Here is a 13,324-nt window from a genome sequence, read left to right as displayed (position 1 = left end):
AGCAAATCTATTTTATTTTTTTAATGTTGTTAGGAAAGTGATGGAGGAATGTGCTGAAAAGTCAGTGGTGAAGACTGATTAACGGGAAGACGTATATACACCCAGCAAACAAATTAGGATGAATCTTCCTTGTTGCATAACTGCCCTGCAAGAAAATCAGAATAAATACTCAATAAACGGGTCATCTGGAGGAGTCCTAAGAGGGGAAACCTTTGTGCTCTGAATCTAAAATAATCCATGGAGCAATTCAAGATGTGGGATTGGTACAGTGCTGGCTGAAAATGACTTCCATGTGGCTGGGGCTCCTTGCGGCTACAGTTGTTTTTGCAAACTTTGAGCCCTGTGACTTTGTCTTTCGCATGGAATGCCTCCGGACTACTGTAACTTGCAGCATCTCTTGTAAAAAAGGTGTCACTGATAAAAGGGTGTTCCATACGTGTTGCCGTTTACTGGTGTAGCAATAACTGTGTGGAGCCACACTCACATGGGAGTGTGTTTTCTTGGCTACCACTATGCTAATGTCACATTTGCATTGAGGTCAAATAAAGCAAGCTCTGATAATTTGATCAGCAGAAAGGATTTGAATAAATATTGTGGGCTGCAGCTAACGTGCAATTTTTTATCCATGCACTTAATAAAATTAGCATATCAAGTTTCATAAATGTGGCAGATGGCTGAACGCCAGTTGGACATACTTCATTTCTCTTACAGGACTTTTATTCTAAAATTGCTCCTGCCCAAAGCAAAATATTTTGATAACTCTTGATAATTGGACAGAAATCGCGACGGTTGAGAATCTGGGGCTGTTTCCATTTCTGCTGTTATGTTTGTACAGTGGAGCCGTCCTCTCCCCTTCAGAGGATTCAGGGAGCAAATTTTGGGAGTGTGCAGGGAGAGAAAGGGGAAAGTCCCATTGTGCAGGCAGAACTCAGCTCACACGGTGTTGGACACAATCCGCAGTGAATTGGACCTGCTTTTTATTATTTTGTGGTTCAGTTGTTGTCAAAATTTTTGTATCTCCTAGCACAAAGTGCCTGTAGGCAACTTAAAGTAATAATTAAAAATACAACAGTACATGATTTTTAAATACATTCATTAACCTCAGTGACAAAATTCCAATTTGAACCAAACACTAAAGAAAAACAAAATCCCCACTGAGATTATTAAAATTACTATCTGGGAAAGGTGGCACTGCAAAACAGGAAAACTGCTGCTACAACATATAGAACAATGAAAACACTAAAAACGAAAAGAAAAGAAAGAGCTGGTCGGTGAGTGGAAGGAAGAAGTCTTCACTTGCCTCTAACTTTCATCTTTTGCATACACAGCAGACAGACAGTGACTATTCAGGCAGCCACTCTTGTCTGTTTTAGCACTAGTTCCCGGTTTTAGCACATACTCCCGGTATGCCCCACAGAGAGCCTCAAGGTCCATAAATAGCAACACCCTAGTGGTCCCGGGCCCTAAGGAAGTTAGATTGGCTTCAACCAGAGCCAGGGCCTTTTCAACTCTGGCTCCGGCCTGGTGGAACTCTCTGCCTCATGAGACCAGGGCCCTGCAGGATCTGATTTCTTTCCGCAGGGCCTGTAAGACAGAGTTGTTCCGCCTGGCCTTTGGCTTGGAGCTAATTTGATTCCCTCCCTCTCTTTCTTTTTTCTTTTCCTTCTCCTCCTGCGATGAGGCTACATTTTAATATTTTAATGTTTCAATATTTTAATGTTGTATTTTTAATTTTGTTTTTAAGTTGTAATCATTTAACTTGTTTTTATTATTGCTTGTAAGCCGCTCTGAGCCCGGCCTTGGCTGGGGAGGGCGGGTATAAATAAAATAATAATAATAATAATAATAATAATGTTACGATAATAATGTTAATTATTATTATTATTATTATTATTATTATAGTTCGAGACTCCATGTCAAAAGGAAAGAGAGCCAGCCCATAGCTAGGTGTCTTTGCAGAATCCGCAGCAGAAAGGTTGACCCTGCTTCAGCCCCTCATGATTCAAATGCAATGCAACAGCAGCACGTGCAGGAATCCCTGCATTTCCTTCTTGGAAATTCTGCATCCGGGGAAATCCCAGCTGTTCAAAACAAGAGTCTTTCTAACAGACTGCTTTTTTTCTTTTTCTTTTAATACTGTTGCATGTTTGAACTTATCCCTACATTCATTCAGGTGGTAACTTAACAGAAGAATTCTACATACTTCTCAGAAGCTGTTCTGGTCTTTGGGCCAATGGCCAGCATTTGCCCTCCACTGGTCTAAAAGTACACAATTGCCTTAATTGCTTTCGAAAGCAAATCTGATCAAAGCAGGGTTCTAGAAGGCAATGAGGAGAGAAAGGGGATTGTGCCTTTCTGTAGCTCTGGCATATATAGTGTCTTTGAGTGGGGTGCTGGTGGAAAAGCTCACATCAGCCTTACTGCTCCATGGGGAAGCCAGATGGGTAGAGCACTGGTGTTGAAGCAGACCTTTTTGCGACTTGTTTTCAATATGTATTCCATAATACCTTTTGCTAGGAAGAGGCAGAAACAAACTGCCCAGATTCAATCGTTGGCGTCTCCAGGTAGGGCAGGGAGAACAATATTGTAGACAATATTAAGCTAGATGGATCAGTGGTCTGGCTTGGTATAAAGCACTTTTCTGAAGTGTCCCCTCTCCTTAGAAGTAGTATAACCTCTGCATGTAGTTTAGTGGTTGGTTTTTGGTTTGGTTTTGCATGTGGAGGTACAGGGACTTTGGGGGGACAAGTCCTGATGTCCCCCAGGATTGCTTGAAGCACCATCTATGCCTGGATTGCAGGAATTGGGAACACTTTTGATCCGTGCAATGAGTGCCATCTGGAAATTAAGTATTTTCGTTTGTGACATGGTTAATCTGGAATTCGAGTCCAAGGTTGTTGAGCTAATTGGAAGACTTGCTTTTTTCCTCTCCAGAATTCAGTAATTGATGCTGAGGACTTAAGCTGACAGCTGCCCATTGACGATAGATGCACCTGTTTGCAGAAGTTCTAAGATTCCTTTACTCGGCTTATGTGATTTACTGAAGAGTCTGATTTTAGTTTCCTCATGAATTATCTTCCACCTCTGGAAAGGTAGAGGTAAGTTGTGTTTCCCAGATTATTTCATACCTTACTCCTTAAATAAAATAAAATTTAAACCTGTTTAAATTTAAACCTGTTTAAATTGTTTAAACCTGTCAGATAAGTTTTGTACAGGAGCCTTTCTTAATGTGGAACTAATTGATGGAACTCCCCAAAGCAGGAATCCTTATTTTTCATTGTTTGCTGCTTGTTCTGTGAATTTGTTTTCAGTGTATTATCAACACCGAGCCCCGTTATGTTGCACTTGATGTTACCAAACTCGCCTCTAATGCACACAAGCACCAGTTTGGTGGATGTTGGAAACAGATGTTGTTAAGGCATCTGTTAAGGCAACAGAATGGCTTCCTTGCCCCAACTGCAGTGCAGATTGCTAGCTGCCATTGGGCTTGAGAAGCAGAGGATAATTGCTTGATTGCAGGAATCATAGAACTGAAGGGTTGGAAGGGGTCAAGAGGGTCATCTAGTCCAACCTCCTGCAATGCAGGAATCCCAACCAAAGCATCCATGACAGATGGTCATCCATTCTGTGCTTAAAAACCTCCAAGGAAGGAGTGTCCACCACCCTCCAAGGAAGTCCATTCCACTGTTGAACAGCTCATACTGTCAGAAAGTTTTTCCTTATGTTTCTTTGGACCTTCGGGTATAGGACGGTATAGAAATTAAATTAATAATAATAATAATAATAATAATAATAATAATAATAAAAAAAAAAAAAAATAGTAATCTTTTTTATTGTAACTTGAAGCCATTGGTTCGGGTCCAACTCTCCAGAGCTGGAGAAAACAAGTTGGCTCAATTGGACAGCCCTTTAGACGTTTCTCCTCTTATCCAGGCTAAGCATACCCAAGAGCTTTTGTTAAGATGTAGCCTGAGAATGGCCCTGATGGACAGTGAGCAGAGAAAAACCCACTTATTCTGTCCCATGATGACTGCTAATCTGCCATATCAACATCTGGCTTATTGGGGATAGGGAGTGGGGTGTATTTCCATCATTGCTTTCAACACTTATGATTTGTCGGCATCTGTCTGTCTTGAGAGACAATGGAATGCGCCTATGGAGTTGAAGTCAAACCTCTGTGTTAGCAGACCCAAAGTGGCCTTCCCAGGTGCAAGCCTGGGCAGTGTGTACGGAGGTCCTGGGCTGCCAAAAACGACAGACCCCCCTCTCGACCTCGCTGATGTGGTCCAAAGGAAAACAGAGCAATACATTTGGCAGCAGCTTGGCTGCAGAAGTTGCTAGAAGGAGATGTACAAGGTGCCATCCAAGCGTCTTAGGGACCCCACTCCAGACTTGTGTAGGGTTTACTCCGTAGCCGTTTCTTCTCCTGAAGACATCCCAGAAGGCAGCAGAGGTTTAGGGCCAGAGTTTTCCTTCTCCCAGGTTGACGAGCCCCATCTGCCCCTCACTTCCCGCACAGCATGTGCAGAAACCGCCTTCTTGATTGTTGGACCCACTCTTGTTCTCAACTTCTCAATCTGTTAGAAGCAGTCTTCCCATGCAGTCTCTAACTTTGAGACCCATAAGCTACCTTCACCTGGTTTAGCCAGCCAGTCAAAGCTGTTTCCCAGGGTGTGGCTTCTGTCACATACTGATATCTTCTAGAAGCCACAGGTGAGAGCTGAGTGCAGGATGGGGACCAAAGTTGGACAAGCTACTCTAGAAGGAATACAATGTTTTCCCCACCAGTACTATTTCTCTCCCAACAACCCGCACACCCCAGAACCCTTACAATTATGACCCCCCCAAAGCTACAACTTGTAAGTCACTAAATTGGCAGTGAATTTTCAAAACAACCGTTTTGTTCCCATTGCATCTTCCACCTGACTGAACTTTGAGTAATGTTGTTTTTTGAGGATGCAGTGCCTTCTGTTAGAAACCCCACAGAAAGAATGGAAACGGTTCTGCAGCTTCAGCAAGTCATCTTCTTAAACATACATGCCATTAATATGGTAACAGTCAGAGGTATTGCTAAACGGTGGACTATGGTGAGCCTCTGTTTAATATGCTTTCCCTACCCCTTTGTGTGTTAAGAGAGGGCAGTGAAAGTTTTTACTTTTGGTTTTGAACAAATTGCTGTTTCCTGTTGCAGTTGAAGTCTGAAAACTGGTTTATTCTAACTGTGGTTAGTTCACACAAACCAGGATCAAGCAACGGTTTCAGATCCTGGTTTAGCTAACCACAGTTAGTATTCAGGGAAGTGTAGTTTACTCTAACATAATGGAAACTGCACTTTCTTCAAAGCTGAGCGCTGACGCTTTCATTCTCCTTCCTTCAGCTGCAGAGGCGGAGGAGAAAGTCGCAGTGAGTATGTGAGGCTCACCATGTGGCTTATTTGAATGCTAAGCCAGACTGTCCTGTTTCTGTGACAAGTAATAGCAGACATCAGTCAAGTCAGCCTCTTTGCCACCTAAGCTCACTGTATTCCTATCTCTGAAGATGGTTTGCCACTTTTGGCAGCGTATGATTACATACTCTTCTCTAGTTCAGTGATAAAACATACCACCACTGGAGGGCCATGAACAGGAGTGGTGTCTCCTGCCTCTTCCTCTGCTTTCTATTTTATTTTATTTTTCATTTGGTGGCTGGGAGCACTCAAAATGCTGTGCAGGTGAGGTCCTATCCACTTACCCTCTGAATTTGTCTGGTGGCAGTTAGACAAATTTGTGTTGTGGGCCTGTGCCCCACATCCATGCATTTTCTTCCCAAAGGCACACACCAGGCAGACATTTTAGGAATTAATTCTGGAATCTATTGATGCATTAGATTATGAAACCCGCAGCAGGAGACTTGAAACCTCTTGGCATTTGTTCATATTTATTGTTTGCTGTTAATGAGTTCAGTTCATGTGTTTGTCTTACTTGACTTGTAAACTTACTTACTGCTTACTTTTTAAGAAAGGTGGGATAAAAAGCATTTAAAACAATAAACAATTTGGGAAAATAAATGTAATAAAAGGTTTCTAATGGCGGTCTTTTGTGTTCGTGCCACATGTTCACCAGATATAGCTTAGTTCCTGTATAATATGTAAATTATGTTGTTTAGATGTAAAGGAATTTCAGGCTTCTGTTATCATCACCCCGAGTTTTAGTACCTCAATAGTATAATGTGTTTGGCAAAAGGCTTGAGTTTACCCTCAACCCCCACTTCCTACCAGGATAGCGCTAGCTTGCTTGAAATGGGCTGGGATAGGTTTGGTTATAACTCTAGGGGTGTCCAACTGGTCAGCTGCGATTGACAGGTCGACCTCTGGATGATCGTGATCGATCGCAGGATCCTTATAGCTCATGTTGTTTACAATCATGTATCCGCCCCCTCCCCTCTTGTTCTTTCCTGCATCGCATTTAGTGTGTGTTCCATTGTTGTCTGCACACTTACCGTTTAAAAAAATGTCAACAACTTTGGGAAGCCCTTCCCCCTAAAATGGGTAGATCACTGCCAGTCCGCCCCCCCACCCGGAGTAGATGTCCCTGTACTTAGGGGCATAAATTGGCAAGGTGATGAACACAGGGTTGCTGTAAAATGTGACACCCCCATTGTGCACCCCCACCCCCCTTTGTTAACTGGTAATGTCATGTGGCCAGTCTTAGCCTTTAATTTGTTTCAGGCATGGCCAAACTTGGCCTTCCAGCTGTTTTGGGACTACAGTTCCCATCATCCCCGACCACTGGTCCTGTTAGGTAGGGATGATGAGAGTTGTAGTCCCAAAACAGCTGGAGGGCCAAGTTTGATCCATCTGCCAGAAAGCTACTTTCTCTTTTTTCCCCTCCCCTGTCATAGTGAAAAGGGGGCAGTTCATTTTATTTCACCTTGGATAAGGCAAGTATCAAACTGCAGCTTCATAGGAAAATGCTGCCGGATGCAGAAATGAAGCAAAACGCAAGGATAAAACTACCAAAGTGATTAATCATAGATACCATATCTCGGCTTCCCTTAGAAGAGACCCAAGCTGGCGCGTATTAGCATTACTTTACCGCCCAGTATTCCTGCCTCTTTTCTGGGTGCACCTGTAATAGGCTTGAAAACAGGTAGATGAAAGGTCAGATCCCAGGCAAGGGGCTTGGCAGGCTCAAAAGGCTCGGCCAGTTTGTATCAAGGGTGAGAAGCTCGGCAGAAACTCAGGAACCGGATGCAAGAAACAGAGGGCAAAGCAATCTGGTTTAATGGGGCCCATAATTGCTGGAAGGGCTTATTGCACAGGCGAAGAACTGGAAGCAGATCCAGAAAGCTGAGGCGCTCCGGTTAAGACCAGGCACGCTCCTTGTGTGTTCCGCAGGCCACGGCCTGCCCTGAGGTATGTCAAGCCTGCAGGATTTGTCATCTTGTGGACAGTTTCTCCCGTTAATCCCAGGATCAATAGTCCTGTTGAGGGAATAACAGGAAGAGGCACGAGCGGAGTGTCTGTGCCAAGTAGTTGCATGCCAAGCTCAACTTGTTTTAGAGTGGCAGTCCTTTTGCTCAGGCAGGAGCTAATTTCCTAGAGGCAGGTTCACCTACTGTCTTCCACCCCCTTGTGCAAAAGCACAACTGGGGATCAACATTATTAGCTCGCCCTGGCCTCGGTAAATTTTATTGCTTTGTATCTGGCCGTTTCCTTTTAAGGTCTAAACATTTCTATTGCAAACTTGGATCTGCATAATGAAAGGCAGTGTGCAAATCCAAATAAATTAAATTAAAATTAAAGCTGATCCTAGGCTTTGACATGCACTGTTTGGGCTTTCACGATTTGACTCAAGGGAGGAATGAGGGCATGGCAGTGTGGTTCAGGATCTGACCCCCGGCTGTGCAGTGTTGCATTTGCAGCAGACGCGGGTGGCGCTGTGGGTTAAACCACAGAGCCTAGGTCTTGCCGATCAGAAGGTCGGCGGTTTGAATCCCTGCGACCGGGTGAGCTCCCGTTGCTCGGTCCCTGCTCCTGCCAACCTAGCAGTTCGAAAGCACGTCAAAGTGCAAGTAGATAAATAGGTACCGCTCCGGCGGGAAGGTAAACGGTGTTTCTGTGCACTGCTCTGGTTCGCCAGAAGCGGCTTTGTCTCTTTTTTTAAAATAATTTTTATTCATTTTCCAAACAAATTTTATACAATCAACAAATTATTTTGCACTCATTCTTCCATTTTTGACTTCCCTCAGTTTCTCTGTCAATCTTTCGTAAAATTTCTATTTATTGACGCATTTCTAAACATGATATTGCCTTTCCCAACTCCTTTTCCTCTTACTCTCTCTTTTGCAATATTTCTTACTATCTCACAGAGTCTCTTCAAAACCAACAAGCATTGTCTGTACATCACATATATTTTTCAGATATTCTGTAAATTTCCCCCAGTCCTTGATAAACTTTTGGTCTTTCTGATATCGAATCTTCCCAGTCAATTTGTCCAATTCTGCATATTCAGTCAATTTCCTTCTCCATTCTTCCACTGTTGGAATTTCTTCCTGTTTCCATCTTTGGGCCAGAAGTATCCTTGCGGCAGTCACTGCATATTGAAACAGTTTACAGTCTCTCTTATTAATTTCGTTTCCTACCATTCCTAATAGAAAGGCCTCTGGTTTTTTAACGAACGTATATTTCAACATCTTTTTCAATTCATTGTATATCATTTCCCAGAAGTCTTTCACCCTTTTACACTCCAACCACATATGATAGAAAGTACCTTATTTTTCTTTACATTTCCAACACTTGTTGCATGTTTTATACATTTTGGCCAGTTTAACTGGCGTTATATACCATCTGTAGAACATTTTCATTACATTTTCTTTCAACGCAGTACATGCCGTAAATTTTAACCTTTCATTCCATAATTTCATCCAATCATCATACTGTATATTATAACCTTGCCCAGTGTATCATTACTGCTTTTACCTCTTCATCTTTTGTATGCCACTCCAGCAACATTTTATACATTTTAGACAGATTTTTATACTCATTATTCAATACCTCCACTTGGAATTTTGATTCTTTACCTTCATACCCACACATTTTACAATCTTTTTTAAACATTTCATTAATCTGAAAGTAATGTAACCAGTCGTAAACAGATTCTTTCACCTCTTCATAAGTTTTCATTTTCCATTTCCCCCCCCTCTCTTGTTACCAATTCTCCATATGTTATCCACCTCCCCCTCATATTAATTTTTTTCACACTCATCATTTCTAATGGTGAAATCCAATGGGGGAGTCTAGGTTCCAACAAGTTTTTATACCTCTCCCACACCTCTATCAATGATCTTCGGAAGATGTGGTTTTCGAAACCTTTGTGAATTTTTTTCTTCTCATACCATAGATAAGCATGCCAACCAAATCTGTTATCAAATCCTTCTAAATCTAACAGCTCTCCATTCTCTAATTTAATCCATTCCTTTATCCAACAGAGGCACGATGCTTCATAATATAATTTCAAATCTGGCAGGGCGAAGCCACCTCTTTCTTTTGCATCTGTTAATAACTTAAACTGAATCCTTGGCTTCTTACCCTGCCAGATATATCTTGAAATTATTTTTTGCCATTCTTTAAAAATTGATGCCCCCTTGATTATCGGCAGTGATTGGAAAAGGAATAACATCTTTGGTAGCACACTCATTTTTATTGTAGATATTCTCCCCCAAAAGGACAATTTCAGTCCTTTCAGAAGCGGCTTTGTCATGCTGGCCACATGACCTGGAAGATGTACGCTGGCTCCCTCGGCCAATAAAGTGAGATGAGCGCTGCAACCTCAGAGTCGGCCACGACTAGACCTAATGGTCAGGGGATCCTTTGCCCTTTTTATCCTGCAGAAAAAGCTCTGTGTGCAGAGACCACAGGCCGTGGGGACAGAATCTGAGAGAGGCACTGAAACTGGCCCCCCAAGTGATGGCTCCATTTCCTTACATTCTGCGTCTTGTGTTTTGTGTGTGTGTGCTTTACACGGGAGCTGCATGTAGCTGACTTGCACTTAGCCATATGTTGGGTGTCTCAGATTGGAGAGAGGGGGTGCAAGGAAAAGGCACTTCGCTTCGTTGCCTACAAAGTGTGAACAGAATAAATTGCTGGGAGGTTTGTTTAGACAATATTAAGATGTTTAGTAAGGTAGCTAACGAGATGCTTTCTTCTTGGAACAGTCCTCAGCTCAGTGGTGAGCATAATTCGGTTAGCTCTGAAAAGAGTCTCCCCTTTCCCTGCATGTTCGTGTTAACATTTATAAGAACCAGAGGTGACTGCTTGGCTTCGTTCACAGTAAATACTGAAAAGTCTTCAAGGTTGGGTGGAGAAACTACTCCAGGCTTTTAAGCAATCTGACAGAGAGACCTAACACATTAACAAACCTTTCAGTCTTCAGTGAATGAGAACTGAGTGAAAGAAATTTGATTTCAATTATAAATGTGGGCATTGTGTCTTGTGCTCATGAAATTATCTTTATTTAATGTGCACTGAGAGATTTTTAAATATATGTATATAAGAATCTGGAAGCTTATTGTAGCAAAGGTCTTGCAGTGACTATGAGATCATGCATTTTGAAATTTCAATTATATGAGCAATATGTAACGCTAAAGGTCTGCTTTAAAAAAAAAACTTGGTTAGCACATCAGTATCTTTTATTATAAGCAGGTTGACCACACTGTTGTAAACTCAATATATTATTTTATCTAGAAACTTGTTAACATTCTTATTGAAAGTAACTAATCCCACACTTTCCAAACGAGGGGCTATCTTAAAACCAGCAGCATCAGACAAAAGTGCTGCGGCACCTGGAAAGCCAACTAATTAAGGGGTGGACAGCAACAGGTGTCATCAGAGACTGGTTGCAATCAGTGAAGGAGGTTGCCCATGAAAGCACATGCAACAGGAAGCTAATTGCGCAAAGGGCGCCTGTGATCCTACCTGAGTGGGGGCTGAATGCTCTGTGCAACAAACTCTTCCCTTCCTTAAAGATTGCTCCAGTGGTTTTTAAAGGCGGGTGGGTGAGGAGACTCCTTCAAAGAGTCCCTGTTTCTTCATAGCTGCATGACAGAGCAGTCCCTGTCAGAGCCAGGGTCTGCATAAAGCAAACAGCAGCTCTGAAAGGGACTGCTCTGTTGTGCAGCAGTAAAGAAGAAAACAGGGTCTCTTTGCTTTTGCCGCATTATCTTTTTTTAAAGAGAGAGACTTTACAGAGGTTGAAGGGATTGGACCAGACAGGATTCCTAAGCAGGCCCCCCCCCAGCTGACATCACCAGTGACAACAGCTGATGGGTGTGATTTGGGGGGTTGGAGAAATGCTCTCACTGGTCAAATTGGAGCCCCCAAAGCCTGAAGGTTCCCCACCCCAATCTAAGAACTAAAATGAAAATTTGAGATACACTTTAACGAGGTTTTTATACTAATGGCAGGCTTTTAATATACTTGCATTGAGGAATGGCATTGATATATGGGAACCTTTATATAGCACCAGCTGGTGTTGGCACTGTAATTATCCTAAGTATTTAATAGGTACTCAATCCATAGCATTGTTATTTTTAAAAGAGGAGAATTGAAAATGCCCTCTCCTTAGCAGCCAGATATATACGTTTGGTTGAGGGGTCATCCAAAAATACACCAGGTTTTGTGGGTTGTAGTTTTTCAAAGGGACTTGGGCAAGCAATAAGATTGAGGAGGCGATGCAAATCATCATCATCATCATCATCATCATCATCATCATCATCTGCCGCCACAATCCTATCCAGAAGATTCAGGACAAGCAGCCACCTGTGATTGAAAATACATGATGGATGCGATCATCTTAAGTGTGTTGGGCTTGAACCTTGAACCATTTTAGGCTTTACCACTAAACCTAAAGTTTGAACAGTGTTCCAGCAAGTACATTAATTTTATAATGAATGATTTTAGAGTGTTGTTTGTGTTGTACTTTTGTATTGTTTTATTGTTGTTAGCCGCCCTGAGCCCAGCTTCGGCTGGGGAGGGCGGGATATAAATAAAATTTATTATTATTATTATTACCGGTTGATGCTGAAAATCCATGGGTGCTGATGACCTGCCCTCCTTACGCCATGATTGAAAACTGTTTAGTCTTGTTAAGTTTCCTCTTCTTCTTCTTCTTTTCCCCAAAGGAGGTGGCTGGCAAGCTAGCGTTGTCAGTTTGCAGTCCCTCGCCCATAAAAATGTTAAATGGTTTGCTTCCCTTCCCCTGAAACCTCGGAAAGTTTGATTGCTTCTAGCTTGGAGGAGTTTCTGTCCAGCTGTTTCTTGGTAGCCTTAATGTTCAGGGCATTGTTTTAATTCACTGAATGGCTTTTATGCAGATTTTCCTGTGGGTTCTTTTCTCTGGATTGAGAGCAAGCCTGGGAAGAGAAATCTCTGTCTGGGGGGAGGAGGTGCTCGTCTGGGTAATCTTTGAGGCAATTTCTGTCCTCCCGTTTGTGTGTGCAGTCCCGTTTGCCTTTGGAGAAGCACGTACCTTAGCTCCAGGTCTATTTCCTGGAGTTGCGGTACAAATGAAAAGCATACGCCCAGCCTCTTTTCCTTTTTTTGCATGGCAGATGGATGTCAGATAGCAGAAGATAAAATCTAGTGCTTTGCCACTTGTAATGTCCAGTGAGACTGAGCTCTGTCTCATGCTTATTTTGTGTTATCCTCACAACTCACATGACAAGATGGGCCACTGTAATTCTCTTCTGCAGAAAGGGGGCTGTGGATAAGGTCCATGGATTTGAAACTGGGCTTGCAGATTCAAATCCAGGCTAGTCCGCCAGATCAGCACAATCAGGTGTGTTGCATGAAATTGCAAACTCGCAACTGATCAGCCGAGAGTTACTTAGACATGAGAATTCTCAGCAGCGGAAAAATCAATCTTGGAGTTGCAGTGGTCTCCTTGTGTAAAATTCATAATTTTGCATCTTGCTTGTCATTACCTTCTTGCCCAAATTTGGAAGGGGATCGTAAAGGAATCACCTTATTAAGATGTGGAAGGAAAATGGAATTTACAGGGATTTTTTTTAAAGTTGCTTTAATAACTGGTAAAAAATAAATAAAAGCGTGGTAAAAATATGCATTCCACTTATATGCATGCCTGTTTGTGGCTACTGAGTTCTCTGCTTCAGCTAAAAGATCTTAACAATGAGGCTTAAGATCTTAACAACGAGGTTTTTGCAGAATAAATAAATAAAAATAAAGCAGTTCTATTGCTTTCTTTGAATGTGGTAGGAATATAGTTAAAAAGATTTTATTTTTCAAGGAAGACAAAATAGCTCTTCACATTTGCCCTGAAAAGGGCAA

General features: G+C 42.2%; 2 protein-coding genes across 5 annotated transcripts in view; both read left to right on the top strand.

Annotated features, from left to right (window-relative positions):
- The window catches only part of LOC128411599 (proline-rich protein 2-like), an 81,586-nt gene extending 78,619 nt beyond the window's left edge, over positions 1 to 2,967 (top strand). The window contains exon 3 of the mRNA XM_053384037.1: positions 2,935 to 2,967. Coding sequence (XP_053240012.1) covers positions 2,935 to 2,967 — 33 coding nt within the window. The remainder of the gene's footprint in view (positions 1 to 2,934) is intronic.
- NCOA1 (nuclear receptor coactivator 1) overlaps positions 2,959 to 13,324 on the top strand; it is a 217,472-nt gene continuing 207,106 nt past the window's right edge. For 3 of the 4 annotated variants that reach the window (XM_053383790.1, XM_053383789.1, XM_053383788.1), the window contains exon 1: positions 2,959 to 3,098. The gene's annotated coding sequence lies outside the window, so the exon portion shown is untranslated. The remainder of the gene's footprint in view (positions 3,099 to 13,324) is intronic. The other variant, XM_053383786.1, reaches the window with a different exon arrangement.

This window comes from Podarcis raffonei, chromosome 3, assembly GCF_027172205.1.
Source record: "Podarcis raffonei isolate rPodRaf1 chromosome 3, rPodRaf1.pri, whole genome shotgun sequence".
Taxonomy (NCBI): domain Eukaryota; kingdom Metazoa; phylum Chordata; class Lepidosauria; order Squamata; family Lacertidae; genus Podarcis; species Podarcis raffonei.
This window is presented reverse-complemented; position numbering and strand designations above follow the sequence as displayed.